This window comes from Saimiri boliviensis, chromosome 11 (genome assembly GCF_048565385.1).
Source record: "Saimiri boliviensis isolate mSaiBol1 chromosome 11, mSaiBol1.pri, whole genome shotgun sequence".
Lineage (NCBI taxonomy): Eukaryota > Metazoa > Chordata > Mammalia > Primates > Cebidae > Saimiri > Saimiri boliviensis.
In genome coordinates this window covers 102,200,871-102,218,814 of record NC_133459.1, presented here as the reverse complement: position 1 = coordinate 102,218,814, position 17,944 = coordinate 102,200,871, and the positions used below count along the sequence as shown (strand labels likewise).

General features: G+C 41.0%; 1 protein-coding gene across 3 annotated transcripts in view; it reads right to left on the bottom strand.

Annotated features, from left to right (window-relative positions):
- SORT1 (sortilin 1) overlaps positions 1–17,944 on the bottom strand; it is an 82,471-nt gene that overhangs the window by 36,446 nt on the left and 28,081 nt on the right. For all 3 annotated transcript variants that reach the window (XM_039460835.2, XM_039460834.2, XM_074381299.1), the window contains exons 3-6: positions 17,130–17,203; positions 4,652–4,754; positions 3,636–3,800; positions 309–382 (exon numbers count right to left, since the gene is read on the bottom strand). In XM_039460835.2, coding sequence (XP_039316769.2) covers positions 309–382; positions 3,636–3,800; positions 4,652–4,754; positions 17,130–17,203 — 416 coding nt within the window. The remainder of the gene's footprint in view (positions 1–308; positions 383–3,635; positions 3,801–4,651; positions 4,755–17,129; positions 17,204–17,944) is intronic.

Below are 17,944 nucleotides of genomic sequence, written 5' to 3'. Positions count from 1 at the left end.
ATTTTACTTATTCCAATTGATGTCACCATTCATAGATAATAAACCCTGGGCAGGCAGCAGCAACTCAGTCACATGCCTTGTTTTAACTTTATGTTCCAATGTTTAAGTGAGACTAAGTCTTCTATTGCAGCAGAATGAGAAGCTCCTCCAGGTCAAGGCCTGTGTCATACCCCTCTCTGATATCCCTTATGGCATCCTAAAGAGTACTTGGCACACAGTTAAGTGCTCAATATTCATTCATGTGATTTTTGGCAGCACTATCAGGAAGGGTTTAGGGCTCCGCACAGATGGAGTCTTCTGTTACTCACCATTTGGCCAAACATACTGCTTTGTGGATTTCTTCCCATTTTCCCCCAAAATTCTTGGACACCCACAGGCCATTCTGAAAGATTATAAATGACTTATCAAAATTCTAGCTTTATTCTGTGCAGTTGCTTGTATGACCTTTAATAATTCATATCCAATCATTCAGGACAGTAAAAACAAACACAGAAGCTCCATCAGAGCTGCCCAAGCTCCACAGATGCACACATGGCTTATCCGGACCCTTTTGGGGTCTTGCAAGTTCAGAATAACAAATGTGTATGAAGTGCCTACTATGTGCAAGGCACTGTACAGATGTTGCACTGTGGATACAAAGATGAATAAGACACTCCCTGCTCTCAAGGGGCTCAGAGTTTAACAAGGGGCATAGATAAGAAGAAAGTTCAACACTATGCAAAGTTATAAAATGTGGTCTAGTGTAGAAGTGGGGAGAGGAGGGAGGCTGCATCAGAGACAGTTTCCTGAAGAAGACAGCTGCACTGAGTTTTAAATGATGAGCAGTGGTACCAAAAGAAGGCAAACTGGGAGATGAGGTGTTGCTGCACAAATAGAGACTAGTATTAGCAAAGGCAAGGAGGTTACAAACCCTGCAGTGTGTGCAGGGAGCTAAAAGCCATCAGATGTTACTAGAGTGCAAATTCCAAAGTAAGCAAATGAGAAACTAATGCTAGGGAGAAAGGTGAGGCCAGCTCACAGAGAGCCTTCTTTCTGTGCCATGCTAAGGGCTCCCGGGTTTATTGCATATGAGGTGCTCTCAGGAGGAATGTGTGCTAAGCAGAGGATGATACAATCTGTTTCACTTTTTTAGGTGGAGTACTTGGATGAGAATGGGAAAGATGGATTTCAGAGGGTCCAGACTAGAGGCAGGAAAAGCAGTGAATGACTGCCGCATTAGTTCAGTAAAAGCTAATGAGGTTTGAACACTGGCCACGAGGAACAGGCTCTGTAAGAATTTAGAAGCAAGCATAGTAGAAATGGACGACTTTTCCTGCAGGGCAGGATAAAAGGTAGGGATGTGTGTGCGCACATGTGTGTGTAAGTTGGTCACTCTGGTTTTCTGGTTGGGGTATAGGATGTGTTGTGATATCATTAACTAGTATAAGGATTAAGGGAAGAAGATCATGTCTGAGAAGAGTAGGGAGGAAGCACAGTTTTAAATTGATTTAAGGTGCTTGTGGGACATCCAACCAGAGATATGCAGGGGGCAGCAAGATAGAAATATGATGCATTGGGGGAAAGCCAGGGCTAGAGATAAGGATTTGAAAATCTCAAAAATTATAGCTGGTGATAGTTAAATGGTAAGAGTGGAAGAGACTGCTCAATGAAATGAGCAGTAGGCATTTAAGGGTACGTTGAAAGGAGGTTAAGGAAATACTAAGAAGGAATAGCAAGAAGGGTAGAAGCACTAAAAGGAATGAAGGTCACAGAAGTCAAACAATTAGCATTCTCAAAAGGAGGGACTGGCCAATAGTTTGAAATGTTGCAGAAACCTGACAAAACGATGACTGACAACATGACACTGGCAATATGAGCTTACTGAGCTCGGCCTCAGTGGAGACGGGACAGAGATGTCCTAGTCTAACTGAAATTAAATGTAACTTATCTCGGCCTCAGTGGAGACGGGACAGAGATGTCCTAGTCTAGCTGAAATTAAATGTAACTTATTTAGGCACAATTTACCTTCGGTATTCCTGTACTCTCACCCACCACTCTCCTTTAACTTTTTCTCGCCTGGTAGTATTCACATCCCAGTATTTCTAATTTACCTAATTCTACTTATGGAGACAAGACAGAATCTGATACCATTGATCCGCACTTTAGTACAAATTGGTCCCTCTTCTCCACCCCAATTATATGTACTTCAGATGGACCCTTAAATAAAAGAGATTTCAGGAACAGAAGTGGACTGTACCTGTCTCTTCCTGAGGACATTGCTGTTTTAATAAACCTGAGACATTTGATAAAGGAGATGCCGTGGTCAAAGGGCACATCTATGGGTCTGTTCATTCCTAGGGAGGGCTTCTTACTCCCTTGTAGTGCTTTCAGCTTAAGCTGCTGGAGGCCAATATCCAGGAATTGTTGTTCTAACATCTGAAGCTTACTCCCCAGCAAGCTAGTTTCCTTCCTCTGGCCTCCACTGCTAAGCAAAACTCTGGCCCTTCTGGAGCACCCACCCATCTGTGCTCAAAAAATCTCCCTACGTGGTGGTGCGTGCCTGTAGTCCCAGCTACTCAGGAGGCTGAGGCAGAAGAATTGTCTGAACCCGGGAGGCAGAAGTTGCAGTGAGCCGAGGTGGTGCCAATGCACTTCAGCCTGGCGCCTGGTGATGGAGCGAGACTCTGTCTCAAAAAAAAAGAAAAGAAAAATCTCCCTACAGAAAGCCCCGAACCCCGACCTCTCTTCCAGTGCCCTTCATCCTCCCTATATCACCTTTGCTCAGCCTGACTAGTTCACAATGGATGATCTTGTTTCTGATCCCAAAGCAGTCAGCACAGCAATGACTCTCAAACTTTGGTGCTCAGGCTCGGCTGGGGAGCCTGTTAAAAATATTAGCCACCCCACAACAGAAGTCACTGATTTATCATATCTGGATTTGGGCAAAGGGATGTGCCTCTTGAACTCGTTCCTCAGGTGTTTCTACATGATGAGAAAAGGCTATAAAAATGTAAAGTATAATTCTGATTACAGTCTAGCAACTCAGACACTTTGGGCCCTTAACCACAGTAAAGGAGACTGGTCCTCCGGGAAAGGAGAAGCTGAATGTGTTCATCAGAGAACTTTCAGAAGAGAAGTGGGAGGGTCAGGGAGACACACTGGTTTCTGCGGAAAGTACAGGAATGTGGTGGGGAGTGCAGGGATTTAAGACTCTGGACATTTAATATATGAGTGTCAAAGACTGAAATCCGTATGTTTTATAAACTGAGAACCTAACAAAAAAGAAAAAAAAATTAGAAAGATGTTTTATCACAGGAAAGGAACAATGATAACATCAGAGGTTTGACAATTTATGCTTGTCCCTTGTAGCACGAGAATGATTAAACTGTTTTCTATTTCATTACTCCAATACCATATAGTTGCTTAAAAAAATTACAGTGATGACTAGGCATCATACTTACCTGGAATAGATAGCACATAGAAATCATGTCCTTTACCAAAAAGGAAAAAAATGTTAAAAAAATACATACTTCATGCCATAAGGAGATTCTAGAAAGAAGTCCAATATAAAAGCATTTCCTACAGAGTCCTTATAAGACAGTATATTTGAGACTATAAAATGCAAAAGGCAAGCCATGTTCCTCATCTGGACTTACTTCAGTGCTGAGAGCTAAAAGATAGTCAGAATTCTGAGGGCTATACATCATCTGAGTGAGAGGATGAAAAGGGAGATCTGTTTGCACAAAATTCTTCGCAAAATCTGATGATCTGAAGATTCTTCCTCCACGACTTCCTCCAGATACTTCTGCTGTTAATACCACCTGACAGGAAGAGGAAAGATCTGATTCAGGGTATGATACTCTTTATGTAAGCACAATCTATGCAAGCACAAAAGTTCTTACACCATTTTCACCAGACATTGGTTAAGAAATTTTAGCTCTAAAAGTAAGAAGAGTTATAAAAACAGATTAGTTGCTTCCATTCTACTCCTTTGGTCTTATTCTTATCAAAAAATAACATCCTGAACTGAGTGGGGCATCATATCTGTGAATTTAAGCCTAGGCTTGAGAGAGATTAGTTTTCCAAAAGATTAAAATGTTGTCACAGGGAATATATATTTTAATGTTAAGCAAGTGCTGCATAATTATTAAGAGTTTTGGTGTACCTTGGGCAGGGAACAAAAAAAGAAATCTGTGTGCTCGAGTTCCATTCGAATATGATCAGTATTAAATTGTGTTTAAGGCAGGCACAGTGGCTCATGCCTGTAATCCTAGCACTTTACAGGTTGAGATGGGTGGATCGCTTGAGCCCAGGAGTTCAAGACCAGCCTGGGCAACATGGCAAGACCCTGTCTCTACAAAAAAATACAAAAATTACCCAGGAGAGGTGGCAAGTGCCTGTAGTCCCAGCTACTCAAGTGACTGAGGTGGGAGGATCCCTTGAGCCTGGAAGATCAAGCTAAAGTGAGCTATGATGGTACTACTGTAGTCCAACCTGGGGGACAGAGTGAGACGCTGTCTTAAAAAAATTGTTTTGAATTTAAAAATATAAATATAGCAATACTAAACTAAAATACATTAGTGTTTTTCATTGGACCATGCCAATACTAACATCTGACAGCCCTGCATGTGGTATCAAGCACAAGCTTTATGTATCCAAGAATGAGTCTCACCTTTCCAGAGTTCTCAGGACCAATAGCCATGCCAAATTCAGTCCGAATAAAGGTGTTATTGATGAGATTTGTAATATCCTTAAAGTTCTTTCCATAATCCTCACTGAGAGGAAGAAAAAAAAGGGCAAATTTAGGGTGCAGTGGTCATGGATATTACTGAGTTCCTACCCAGCTTTTGTTCCCCTTTCCACCCACCATGCCAAGAGACTCAGCTCACCCTGAACAGTCACATTCTTAGCTCCAGAGGTACCCTGATGAGTCTGAAGAACATTCCACCCCCCTCACCGGTGATGGGGGTTCGGGAATCAGGGAGTAACTCAGGACGGACCAATGAAACAAAAGGGGGTTAATTTGGGGTCTGCCTCCCACTTATGATAGCCACCTGATGAAATGGTCTATATTCCTTCAGACCAGCAGTTCTCAATCAGGGTATTTTTGTCCCCCAAGAAATATTTGGCAATGTCTGAAGACCTTTTTTCTGAGACTATCACCCAGGCTGGAGTGCAGTAGTGCAATCTCAGCTCAGTGGTGCAATTCCCAGGCTCAAGCGATTCTCCAGCCTCAGCCTCCTGAGAATCTGGAATTACAGGTGTATGCCACCACACCTGGCTAATTTTTGTATTTTAAGTAGAGACAGGGTTTTACCACGTTGCTCAGGCTGGTCTTGAACTCCTGAGCTCAAAGTGATCTGCCTGCCTCAGCCTCCCAAAGTGCTGGGATTACAGGCATGAGCCACCACGCCCAATCCTGGAAACATTTTTGATTATCACAATGCAGGGCTGAGGTGCTATTGGCATTAAGTGAGTAGTGGCTGGTGATATTGCCAAACATCCTACAATGAACAGTACACTCCCACAACACCAAAGAATCACCTGGTCCCAAATGCCAAGAGTACTAAGGTTGAGAAACCCCAATGATGTAGTATGTTAACACGAAGTAAAAAAGATTCGCTATCATCATTCTGTCACAGTGAGAGCACAGAGAAGGTAATTCCAGAATTCCTGAGAAGCAGAGCCTATGAAACTGAATTAAATTGACCCTGAAGCCTGCCATTTCTCTGTACTTATTTACAGAATCAACCATTCCCTTATTATTCAAGTTAGTTAAGGTGGGATCTATGCAAAGTGTAGCCAAAGGCTTCCTAACTAATCTATTAATACACAGTATTTATGATAAAACTGTAAGTAGGTCTTGAAGCTATAACGTCTTAAAGTCTTTCCCCCTAGAAGCTACCATCCCTAGGCACAAGTCTCTAAGGCATTCAGTACACGAAATACTGCTAGGAAAAACAATCAAACTCAACTCTCAGGGTTTCAAAGCTTTTTCCAAAAGTTCATTCCAACATTATCTTTGAGAAGTATTTGAATCAATGTTTAGATTCTGGGAAATAAGAGCAAAAATTCCATAGCTGTCTAATCTTGACAAGTTTAATACTATGTATATCTCTCTTACACAACACACAATGCTAAATCTTAATGTTCATTAAAGTATCCATCAATGGAGACAACCGTGCACTGCAAATTTCTGCCCACAGATAAATGTAATCTGCAGTGGTGTTCAATGATAGAATACAGGCATGTGTTGCATGAAGATGCTTTGGGTCACCAACAGACTGTTTATATGATGGCGAGTCCAGAGGATTACAGTACTATATTGTTACCATGCCTTTTCTATGTTTAGATATACAAATAGCACTGTGTTACAGCTGCCTACAGTATTCACATTTGCTGTACGGGTTTGTAGCCTAGGAACAACAGGTTACATCACATATCTGCAGTGTGTAGTAGGCTATACCATTTAGGTGTAAGTAGGTACACTCTGATGCTTGCATGATAATGAAATCACCTAATGATGCGCTTCTCAGAATGTATCCCCAACAATAAATGAAGCTTTAATGTACATAATGTAAATGGATGTTGCAGGTTTTGGTAACGGCCTCAACAAATAAGGAATCGCAGAACCCTGAGTGATGTAAGGGACTGAAGTGAACATCTTATCCAACTCCCTCATTTCACAGATGAGGAGTTGCAAGGGAAGGTGATTTATCAAAAGTCAAATAGTTCATTAAAGGCAAAACTGAAACTATAGATCAAGTCTCTGAACTCTTAGCCCTAGACTAGAGACAACTCTTAATTATCTGTGAGGATTTTTTCCCTTACAAACTGGGGTCTTCCTCTATCTTGCTGGGGGCTTATGACCTGGCAGAAGAGATAAGCTAAAAGAAAGCTGAAGAGAGGAGGGAAGTATACATGCAGGTGTGTCGGGGTCCCTGATAATATGTTAAAGCAAACTACATATGTCTAAGTTGTCCGAATGACTCGATCTTTCCTTAAGTACATATATACACACAGAAAATTCCTAGATAAATGAAACAGGCATTGGACACTAACCAACAGAATCCTGTATTATTACCCTTCCTTTGGCTTTAGAGTAGAAGATCAGCTCTTATCTTCCTGATAGCTGGCTAAGAGATGTGCATAAACAAGTCCCAGCTCTAGAGTGCATATATCATCAACAGCCCCATAAACCTTCCAAAGGGGTTGAAGCAGCCTGATTATCACTAGTTTACAAATCTGTCCTCCTCCATGACATCCCCCAGGGATCTCTACAAACCTGTTGGCAAGCCTGGTTGCTCTTTAAGAACTTGGCACAACAAACACATCCCTGCCCTTCAGAAAAAGAAATCAGCATGAGCAAAAGAAAAAATCACCTGCTACAGCACTCTGGTACTTTAGTCGGTTAAACAAATAGAGAAAATGAACTAGTATCAACCTGCTGGGACTTAAGTAGGGTTCCAGCAAGGCCACTTTGGGGTCAAGCATATATTTTTAACATAATACTTTATTTAAATATAGGTTTATTTTCTATCAGCATACGTATCAGCATATAACATACATCATGAAGAGGAAATCAATGAAGCAACTTTAATAAATCTACTTTTCAAATTCCGTATGATAATATGAACAGCTGTCAAATGGTAAGTAAATGATTAAAACGCTGTGAAATCATCTGCTTTAGAAATAAGTCTTTTTGGCTAGGTGCAGTGGCTCATGCCTGTGATCCTAGCACTTTGGGAGGCTGAGGCGGGTGGATCACAAGGTCAGGAGCTCAAGGCCAGCCTGGCTAAGGTGGTGAAACCCCATCTCTACTAAAAATACAAAAGTTAGCCAAGCGTGGTGGCGTGTGCCCGTAATCCCAGCTATTCAGGAGGCTGAGGCAGAGAACTGCTTGAACTCGAAAGGTGGAGGTTGCAGTGAGCCAAGACTGTACCACTGCACTACAGCCTGGGTGACAGAGTGAGACTCTGTTTCAAAAAAAAAAAAAAAAAAGAAAGAAAAGAAAAAAACCAAGTCTTTTTAATAACAATTCTATGCATCAACACTAATATCCACTCTTTCTGGTTACCAAAAATAAATGATCACTTTTGCATGTATCCACGGTGTAAACATGCACATGTTTATAACTCAAGAAAATAATGCTAAAATACAAATGTATTTGGAACAGAGCTCATCTTAGCTTGGGCTGCTGTAAGAGAATATCCTAAACTGGGTGGCTTATAAACAGCAAACATTCATTTCTCACAGTTCTGGAGGTTGAGAAGTCCAAGATGAAGGTACCAGCAGATGTGCTGTCTAGTGAGGGTCTGCTTCCTGCTTCATAGATTGCCCTCTTGTCACTGTAACTGTACATGACAGAAGGGGCAAGGGAGCTCTTGGGGGCTCTCTCTTATATGGGGACTTATCCCACGGGTGAAGGTTCTTGCCCTTATGACTTAATCACTTCCCAAAGGTCCCACCTTTGCAATACCGTAGCACTGGGGGTTAAAATTTCAACATGAGTTCAGAGGGAACACATTCAGTATATGGCATCCTGACCCCTGCCCCTCCACTCCACTACTCCAAACTCATGTACTTTTCACATGTAAAATACATTCATTACATACCAACATCTCAAGTCTTTTTTTTTTTTTTTTTTTTTGAGACAGAGTTTTGCTCTTGTTGCCCAGGCTGGAGTGCAGTGGCACGATCTCAGCTCACTGCAACCTCTGCCTCCCAGGTTCAAGTGATTCTCCTGCCTCAGCCTTCTAAGTAGCTAGGATTACAGGCATGTGCCACCAAACCCAGCTAATTTTTGTATTTTTAGTAGGGACAGGGTTTCACCATGTTGGCCAGGCTGGTCTCAAACTCCTGACCTCAGGTGATCCACCCTCCTTAGCCTCACAAAGTGCTGGGATTACAAGCGTGAGCCACCGTGCCCAGCCTAAAAGTCTTAACTTGTTTCAGCATCAACTGTAAAGTCTAAAATCCAAAGTGTTATCTCAATGTCATTTACATCAGATAAAGGTGAGACTCAAGAAGGTATGATTCATCCTGAAGCAAACTGCTCTTCAGTTGTGTACCTGTAAAACCAACCTAGTTATGCACTTCCAAAATACAATGGTGGGACAGGCACAGTATAGACATTTCCATTCCAAAAAAGGGAAATGGGAAAAATGAAAAGGGATTTGACGTCTAAAATACAGGCAAACTTCATGAGATAATATTTATCTCAATACTTTTAAAGAGTAGTCTTAAGGCCGGGCATGGTGGCTCACTCCTGTAATCCTAGCACTTTGGGAGGCCAAGGTGGGAGGGCTGCTTGAGGCCAAGAGTTTCACACTAGCCTGGGCAACACGGCGAAATACCACCTCGACAAAATATACAAAAATTAGCCAGGATGGTGATTTCCAGCCTGTAGTCCCAGCCACTCAGGAGGCTGAGGCAGGAGGATCACTTAAGCCCAGGAAGTCGAGGCTACAGTGAGCAAAGATCATAAGCCACTGCATTCCAGCCTGGGCAATAGTGCGAGACCCTGTCTCAAAAATAAGTAAATAAAGAGTGGGTCTTGCTCTGCCACCCAGGCTGGGGTACAATGATGTGATCATAGCCCACTGTAGCCTAGAACTCCCAGCCTCAAGCAATTCTTCTGCCTTAGCCTCCCAAGCAGCTGGGACTACAGTCATGTGTCACCACACTCAATTTATTTTTTCTTTGGTAGAAATGGGTCTCACCTGTTGCCCAGGCTGGTCTCAAACTCCTGGCCTCAAGCAATACTCCCATCTCAGCCTCCCAAAGTGCTGGGATTGCAAGTGTGAGCCACTGCACCTGGCCTAGATATTAAAGCTTGAAAATAATTCTCTTTGGCTCTCTATGCTCTGTCTTACAGGTCCAATGTTGGGGAGGGGGGATCCCTCCTCTTCCCAGACACACTGGCAGCGTGGTCTTGCTCTGCAGCCTTGATGGATCCTTGCTCTGCAGCCAAGGATCTGGGTGGCCCGGCACCCATGGCTTTGGGTGATGGTCCCTTCTTTTGAAATTGAGGAGGCAGCCTTGGTGATCCCTGAATTGCCTTGTCTTAAAGAACAGCGCACATTCGCAACTGAATAGCTCTGTGGTCCTTGAAATCTGAAAGCTTTCCCTCACTGGGTTTAAACTGGCAGTTTTCCTGCTGGGGTAGCTGATTAAGTTCTCAGTTCACATTCATGCTAATCTCTTTAACAAATGGCCACATCCTAATTATTCTCAGTTTGTGCAATATAGACTGAGAATTTTCTAAATCTTTAAGTACTGCTTCCTTCTTGCTTAACAATTCTGTCTTTAAGTCATTTCTCTCTTCCCACATTTTACTATCAGCAGTCAGGAGGAACTGAGCTGCAACTTCGATACTTCACTTAGATACTGTTTCAGCTAAATATCCAATGCCCTTGCTTGCCAGTTCTACTTTCCACAAAACACTAGAACATAAATACAATTCAGCCGAGTTCTCTGCCATTTTATAACAAAGATTGTCTTTTCTGTGTTGTCCAATAACATGTTCCTCATTTCTGCCAGAAATCCCATCATAATGGCCTTTATGCTCAACATCATTACTAATATTCTACCATTGATTACTTAGGTATTCTCTAAGATGGAAGTTTTCTCCACAGCCCTCCTCTTTCCTTTCTGAGCCTTCACCAGAATCATCTTTAAGTCTCATTAACAGCTATGTAGGCTTTTTTAAGCATGCACCTCAAAATTCTTTCTGCTTCTATCCATTTTCTTTTGTGCACTTTGCCAAGATTAAGCCACTATAAATTATAACGTAAAAGAAACAAGGATGATGGCAAACTCTTAAAATACTGTTTTGCAGTTTTTACTAATTGAGAAAGTTTATACAATCTTCATTATTCATCATGGATTCTGTATTTGTACATCTGTCTACCTTCTTAAATTTATTTGTAACCCCCAAATCAATACTCATGCTGCCTTGCCAGTCATTTACAGACATTACAGAGCAGCAAAACTTTGACTCACCCAGTGTACATTCCCAGCTGAGGTCAAACAAGGTGATGCTTTGCCTTTGTGTTCAGGTCTAATACTATAAACCAGTGTCCTTTTCACAGTCTATTTAGTGCTGTCTTTTTGTATGTTTATGCTTTTTTTTGGGGTAGGTTTTCTGTTTAAATGGCCTCCAAGTGCAGGGTCAACATGCTGTTTAGTGTTCCTAAACACAAGAAGACTTTGATGTGCCTCATGGAGGAAATACGGGTATGTGAGACAAGCTTTGTTTGGGCAAGAGTTGTACTATTGTTGGCCATGAGTTCGGTGTTAAAGAATCAATAATACGTGGTAAATAAGGTATCTTTAAACAGAAACACTCATAAAGTTATGTATTGATTATCTGATGAAAACTGAGTGCTGTGACAAGAGGTTTGCAGAAACCTAACCCTGTATTTCCCCGTAGGAGCAATGGTTCACTATTAACTAATTCAGTATTCATGGCAACTTTACAGAACATAACTATCATTAATGACAACCCGCTGTACTGAGATTTCCAGTTAAAAGATCAATAGGGAGAATGTAGTTTATTAAAATGTATCAAAAGAATTATGGACTTGGAAATATGGCTGGGTAAAACTGGCAAGATTTGAATTCATAATACACTTAATTCCCAATATTTCCGTCTCTTTTTTCCCCACTGTCTGATGCTACCTTGTGTTTTTATTTAAATATTTTGTGTTTTATCATTATTGGGACAGGATACATGTTTTCTATAGAAATTTTGAAACTACAAGCGGGAAAATAAAGAGAGTAAGATATTGCAAATAAAACCACAGAACTTTTCATAGGAAGGAACATGAATATGCATTTGGGGGTCTTCATCTTACTCTGATTGACAACTTTACGTGTATAAAAGTGAAGCTGTATTAAAGGTAAAATGTAATCATATTTTAATACACTTTTTCTTCAAAAAAAAAAAGGAAGGAAAATCTATATTGTAAATGGAATTTATGCCAACTTGGGAATTGAAATATGCAGTCATTAATAATCTACTATAGTGAAAACTGAACTAAGCATATCATTAAAAAGGCTGCTACACAAGACGTCTTTAAGAAGCTGGTTTACTGCTCTAGCAGCACTCTACATTGTATACCTTTAAGTTGGCCTTTAAAAAAAAAAACTCAAGTAACATCCTGAAAAACTTACATTGACTATGTAATGCATTTTAATGTAAAACCTCTTATAGATTTCCTTATTAATTTCCAAAATTTGAGCAACTCTCAATAGGAAATAAAAACCAGAAATAAAATAGCCCAGCAGCCTTTGTGGTATTAATAATTATATATACAATACTGATATAGAATAATGCTTACATTTCCTTCACTAAGTAAATCATAGAAGGAAAAGGTGGATTCAAGACATCATAAAACAAAAAGATGAAAAATATCTTTTTGTTGCCAAAAATCAAATTATCATCTTAATTGTAGCTAGTTTATTTCTTTAGCTTCATATGTACATGGGAGAGACAAAATCCATTATGGAAACAAATATTCCTTATAAGAAAATCAAAATTTATACTATACAAACATGATTCCTTTAAATGGAAAATATGTATATACATGTGTGTGATATATATATATATACACACATACACACAGAAACATATGTATATATAAACATATGTATACACACACACACGCACACACACACACACACACACACACACACACAAAATCTCCCAAATCCTTCAGTAATTCTTTTTCACAGCCTAAGGACAGAAGTATACTCCTTCTAACTCCGTGTATCAACAGAGACAACTTCCTTCTATGCTTGTGAGACTTCATGCTGTAATACACAGAGCAGGTGGCATGTGATTTGCTGTTTTCTATTTGAAATCCAAATGAACCTTTAACCATATAAGATTTAGTACACAAAGATAGTCTAATGAATAATATAATCATCAATGCTGTGAAAAACAGACAAGTCTTCAGAGTGGGGTCAATGGGCTTTTATTTGTAATTGGGAAACTTCAGCATATTTAGAACCCATTTTGATCAAACTGCTTCTTCCCTTTCTCATTTCTGAAACAACATTTGCCTCTTGATTGACATGTTCAACATAAGTCACTTTAGGCCAGCCCAGCTGGAAAGGCAACAAGGCATATTTGCAGTTTCTGCCTGAACTCTGGAAGTGGGGACAGAGTCAGCTTCTACTTCATGACAGGGAAGAGATAATTAATATTGAAAGTCAATGTTGTTAAAAAAAAAAAAAAAAGGAAACGAAACACTGCTGGGCAACATGGAAAAAAAAAGTACCTTGGTAACATTACAGTGAATCAGAAATAAATAGAATTGCACTCTAGTAAAGTATATGTCAGGAAAGCAGGGTTTCTCACAAGAGTAGACAAAAATAGGCTGAAAAAAGGTTTGAGTCTGATGGTGGTGGTATTTAAATAGTGACATGGCAGTATTGGTTCTTGTTTTTGTTTTTAATGTCTTAAGTTGTTGAGGCATTAGGCATAGAAGATAATTCAACCTGGTGAAAGAGGCATTTAACAAATAGCCTTTAAAACATGTTGACATCCATCAGAGAGAGGTTTTCCTTTACTACTAAAAAATAAGCATCCCTTATGGCACAAATGTGTATATTTATCACAGTAGCATTAGTTACTGTGGAAAAAAATAGCTACAACCTAACTATCCAATTGAATGATGATTAAGTAAATTATGTCAACCTGTAAAAATGGGGAGTTACTAGCAGGGTGAAGGTATGAGTACTGACCGATCAGCATAGATGTAGGTCATAATGCCAAGTGTTAGTAACATTTGCATCTTGGCAGGGGCTAGGGGGTGCAGTGTGTATTTGTAGAAGTGGAGGCATCTGGGGGCAGACAATCACTTTTTAGCAACTAGTGTGGAAGGCTTCAAATTCATTTTAACAACTAGTACGGCAATGCCAGCAGCTAACAGCATCAAGTTTTTCCTCCATGCCAGGCACTGCAGAGCATACCTCACAACAGCTCTGAGGTAGGCATTATTATTGTCCTTTTACAGATGACAAAAGACTTAGGAGGTTGAATGACTTTCCCAAGTTCATTCTGTTTGCAATGACAGTGCTGCAATTCAATCCTAAACCTACTTGGCAACAAAGCTTGGCAACATTTTGCTATTCCACACTGCTTCCCAATACTCTACAGCTGTATCATACAGCATTAAAGGAGAAGGCCAGGATAATAAACTGCAAATAAATTAAGATTATACTTGGCTGTATGGTGAACTTATTTCTTTCCATTAAAATTTTCAAACGTCCTATATGATTATACTGCTTTTATAATGAAACTCAGGTTGGTAAGAAAACTATCATGAGAAGAGATTTTATTTTTTTGAGAAAGGATAGCGCTCTGTCACCCAGACTGGAGTGCAGTGATGTGATCATAGCTACTGCAGCCTCAACCTCCCAGACCCAAGAGATGCTCCTACCTCAACTTCCCATGTAGCTGGGACCACAGATGTGTGACACCTTGCCCTGCTACTTTTGTGAGGAGAGATTTTATAATAGCAAAGATTCTGCCGGGCGCGGTGGCTCAAGCCTGTAATCCCAGCACTTTGGGAGGCCGAGGCGGGTGGATCATGAGGTCAAGAGATCGAGACCATCCTGGTCAACATGATGAAACTCCGTCTCTACTAAAAATACAAAACATTAGCTGGACATGGTGGCGCGTGCCTGTAATTCCAGCTACTCAGGAGGCTGAGGCAGGAGAATTGCCTGAACCCAGGAAGCAGAGGTTGCAGTGAGCCGAGATCGCGCCATTGCACTCCAGCCTGGGTAACAAGAGTGAAACTCCATCTCAAAAAAAAAAAAAAAAAAGATTCTTAACACTGGAAAGAGTTACTAAAGTAAAGTTACACATTTCAAATGCATTTTTCTCTTCCCCAATAGGATGCTTTTCATCTGTCTAAAATGGTTCAACTACTGTTCTGATTGAATAAACAAAGTCACCTATTTTTTTTTCCCCCTGAGATGGGAGTCTTGCTCTGTTGCCCAGGCTGGAGTGCAGTGGCACAATCTCGGCTCACTGCAACCTCTGCCTCCCGGGTTCAAGCAATTCTCCTGCCTCAGCCTCTTGAGCAGCTGGGATTACAGGCATGTGCCACCATGCCTGGATTTTTTTTTTTTTTTTTGTATTTTTAGTAGAGACAGGGTTTTACCATGTTGGCCAGACTGGCCTCAAACTCCTGACCTTGTGATGTGCCCACCTCAGATTCCCAAAGTACTAGGATTACAGGTGTGAGCCACCATGTCCACCCCTAACTAGCTCTTTCTAGCACCAAGATTCTACAATATAGTCAATCCTATATCAATTTTTTTTTTAAATTATCCATCTAAAAATTATAGAGAAGCCAAGGCATTCATTCATTTATTCAATTATTGTTTACTGTCTACCTACTACGTGGCAGGCATTTGGCTAGATTCTGGAGAACCCAAAGTTAGTCAAAAACTTTGACTCCATGGACTTTACACTGTAGTTCTAAGATGGCAATCCCTTCTTGGCCTAAAGGTATCTGCTGCCTCTCTGGGGCCAACATCAATGTATTGAAGGGCAGAGAGTCTGGCTCCATGCCCAGGAGACACAGTCAAAGTTCATACCTCTTGGGGAAGAGAGGTTAGGCTAGTCCATTTCAGAGCTTGAACGTGGGTTCACTCCCACTTGAGCCAAGCATAACGGTCAAATAAAGAACCTTGAGAAAGTACCATGACTCCCAGGAGATACCCTGACACTGGGGTAGTTTCTATACCATCTGCTGGGATGTCATTATTTCTTTAGGTCCCTAGGGGGAAATGAGATAGACGTAAACGACTGAAAAGACACAATCACTCAGCAATCTCTAGGAGTTAGCTGTCTTGAATCTTACTGTTAAGGAAAGGAACCTACTTTTTAACCTAGTCACACCTTTGAGAAGACAACTCTAAAACTTTATCAATGTCCCAGTATACTTTATGGTTCTAGAACACCATGTTTCCATCATCATCACCAGTGTGAACACTACAAAGCATTTTGGGAGGTCTGACCTCAGAGCCTCCTTCTTACCTAAAAATAATCTGCTTAGGCCTCAAAATGCTATATAAATAATATTTTCTGGGAAAATACAATGAAGATTTTCATTTCAGAAATATAAAAAACCATTTTGTGCTCATACTAAATAGACTTTTTAAACTCCATACTACCTTCCCACAAATATCCGTTTAAATGAACATAACACACAGCACTATAGACTCTTTCTTCATCTTCCTTTATTGTTTTTTTTGAGCCTCCCTCCTCACCCTCTTCCATCTTCCTTTATTGTTCTGCCCCTCAGTCAGGTCGAACCAACCTCCTTAGAACCAGGTCCCTTTTCATATTTCTTTTAGTTGCTAATTAGATGTTAAGGCCAGGCATAGTGGCTCACACTTGTAATCCTAGCACTTTGGGAGGCTGAGGTGGGCAGACCACTTGAGCCCAGTAGCTCAGTACTAACCTGGGCAACATGGTGAAACCCTGTCTATCCAAAATACAAAAATTAGCCAGGCATGGAGGCGCATGCCTGTAATCCTAGCCACTGGGGAGGCTAAGGTGGGAGGATGGCTTGAGCCTGCGAGGGAGAGGCTGCAATGAGCTGTGTCTGCACCACTGCTCTCCAGCCTGAGTGACAGAGCCAGACCTTGTCTCAAAAAAAAAAAAAAAAAAAAAAGTTCATGTTAAAAAGTGTTCTCAGGGCCAGGTATTGTGGCTCACGCCTGTAATCCCAACACTTTTGGAGGCTGAGGCAGGTCGATCACTCAAGCCCAGGAGCTTGGTACAAGCCTGAGCAACAAAGGGAAACATCATCTCTACAAAAAATTAGCTGGGTGTGGTAGCATGTGCCTGTAGTTCCAGCAACTTGGGGGCTGAGGTGGGAGGATGGCTTGAGCCTGGGAAGCCGAGGTTGCAGTGAGCCACTGTACTCCAGCCTGGGTGACAGAGTGAGACCCTATCTCAAAAACAACAACAAAAATTGTGCTGAGTGGACAGTCTGGTGAAAACTTACGATGGCTGGATCTTTTAAATCAACTGTTACAGGCCACCATGTCTAGAAAAGTAAGAATCTACATTCTTAATGTGTTACTTAGTCAAATGTCCCAATGTGTGTTATTGATCTCACCTTCGATATAGCTTGGACTGTCCAAAAGTCATAATTACCAGTGGTACATGGAAGGTAGTCAAGACTAGAATGACCTGGAGAGAGAAAAAAGCATTCTGTAAATAAAAAAGATATTCCAATTAAGTGCTGATATGTGTTCAAAATTAAGCCAACACCAAAAAGACTTTTGATATTCCTGCTTTGTAGTATTCCCCAAAACCTAGAAGGATCTAGTTACTAGGGCTGAGAATGACGAAAAAGTCCTCAGCTCATTTTGTTGGTATGCTCCCCATCGCCTACAGTGAAGCAATGAGGCTGACTATTCAAATACACATTCAGATAAAAGAAGGCTTTGACTATTTTGTATCCGTATTATTGTAAGATATTCTCAGGCAAGAACTCTCTCCCTTTTCTCCTTACAGAGGCCAGAATAGCATGGATGTTCTCACAGAGGTCACTGTGTCATGTACGTCTGTCTTTTTCTTCACCTTTCTGTTAGTTCTTCATGAAATTAATTTTTTCAGTACTTTATCTACCAAAAACTGCATGAGGAAATGATTCTGGATGTATTACTGTAAGAGTCTAGGGAGTCTCAGAAAGCCACATGAGAAATCTTGGAGATGTCAGGGCACGGTGGTGCACGCCTGTGATCCCATCACTTTGGGAGGCCAAGATGGACGGATCACCTGAGATCAGGAGTTCGAGACCAGTCTGGCCAACATGGTGAAACCCCGTCTCTACTAAAAATACAAAAAATTAGCCGGGCACGGTGGCTCAAGCCTGTAATCCCAGCACTTTGGGAGGCCGAGGTGGGTGGATCACGAGGTCAAGAGATC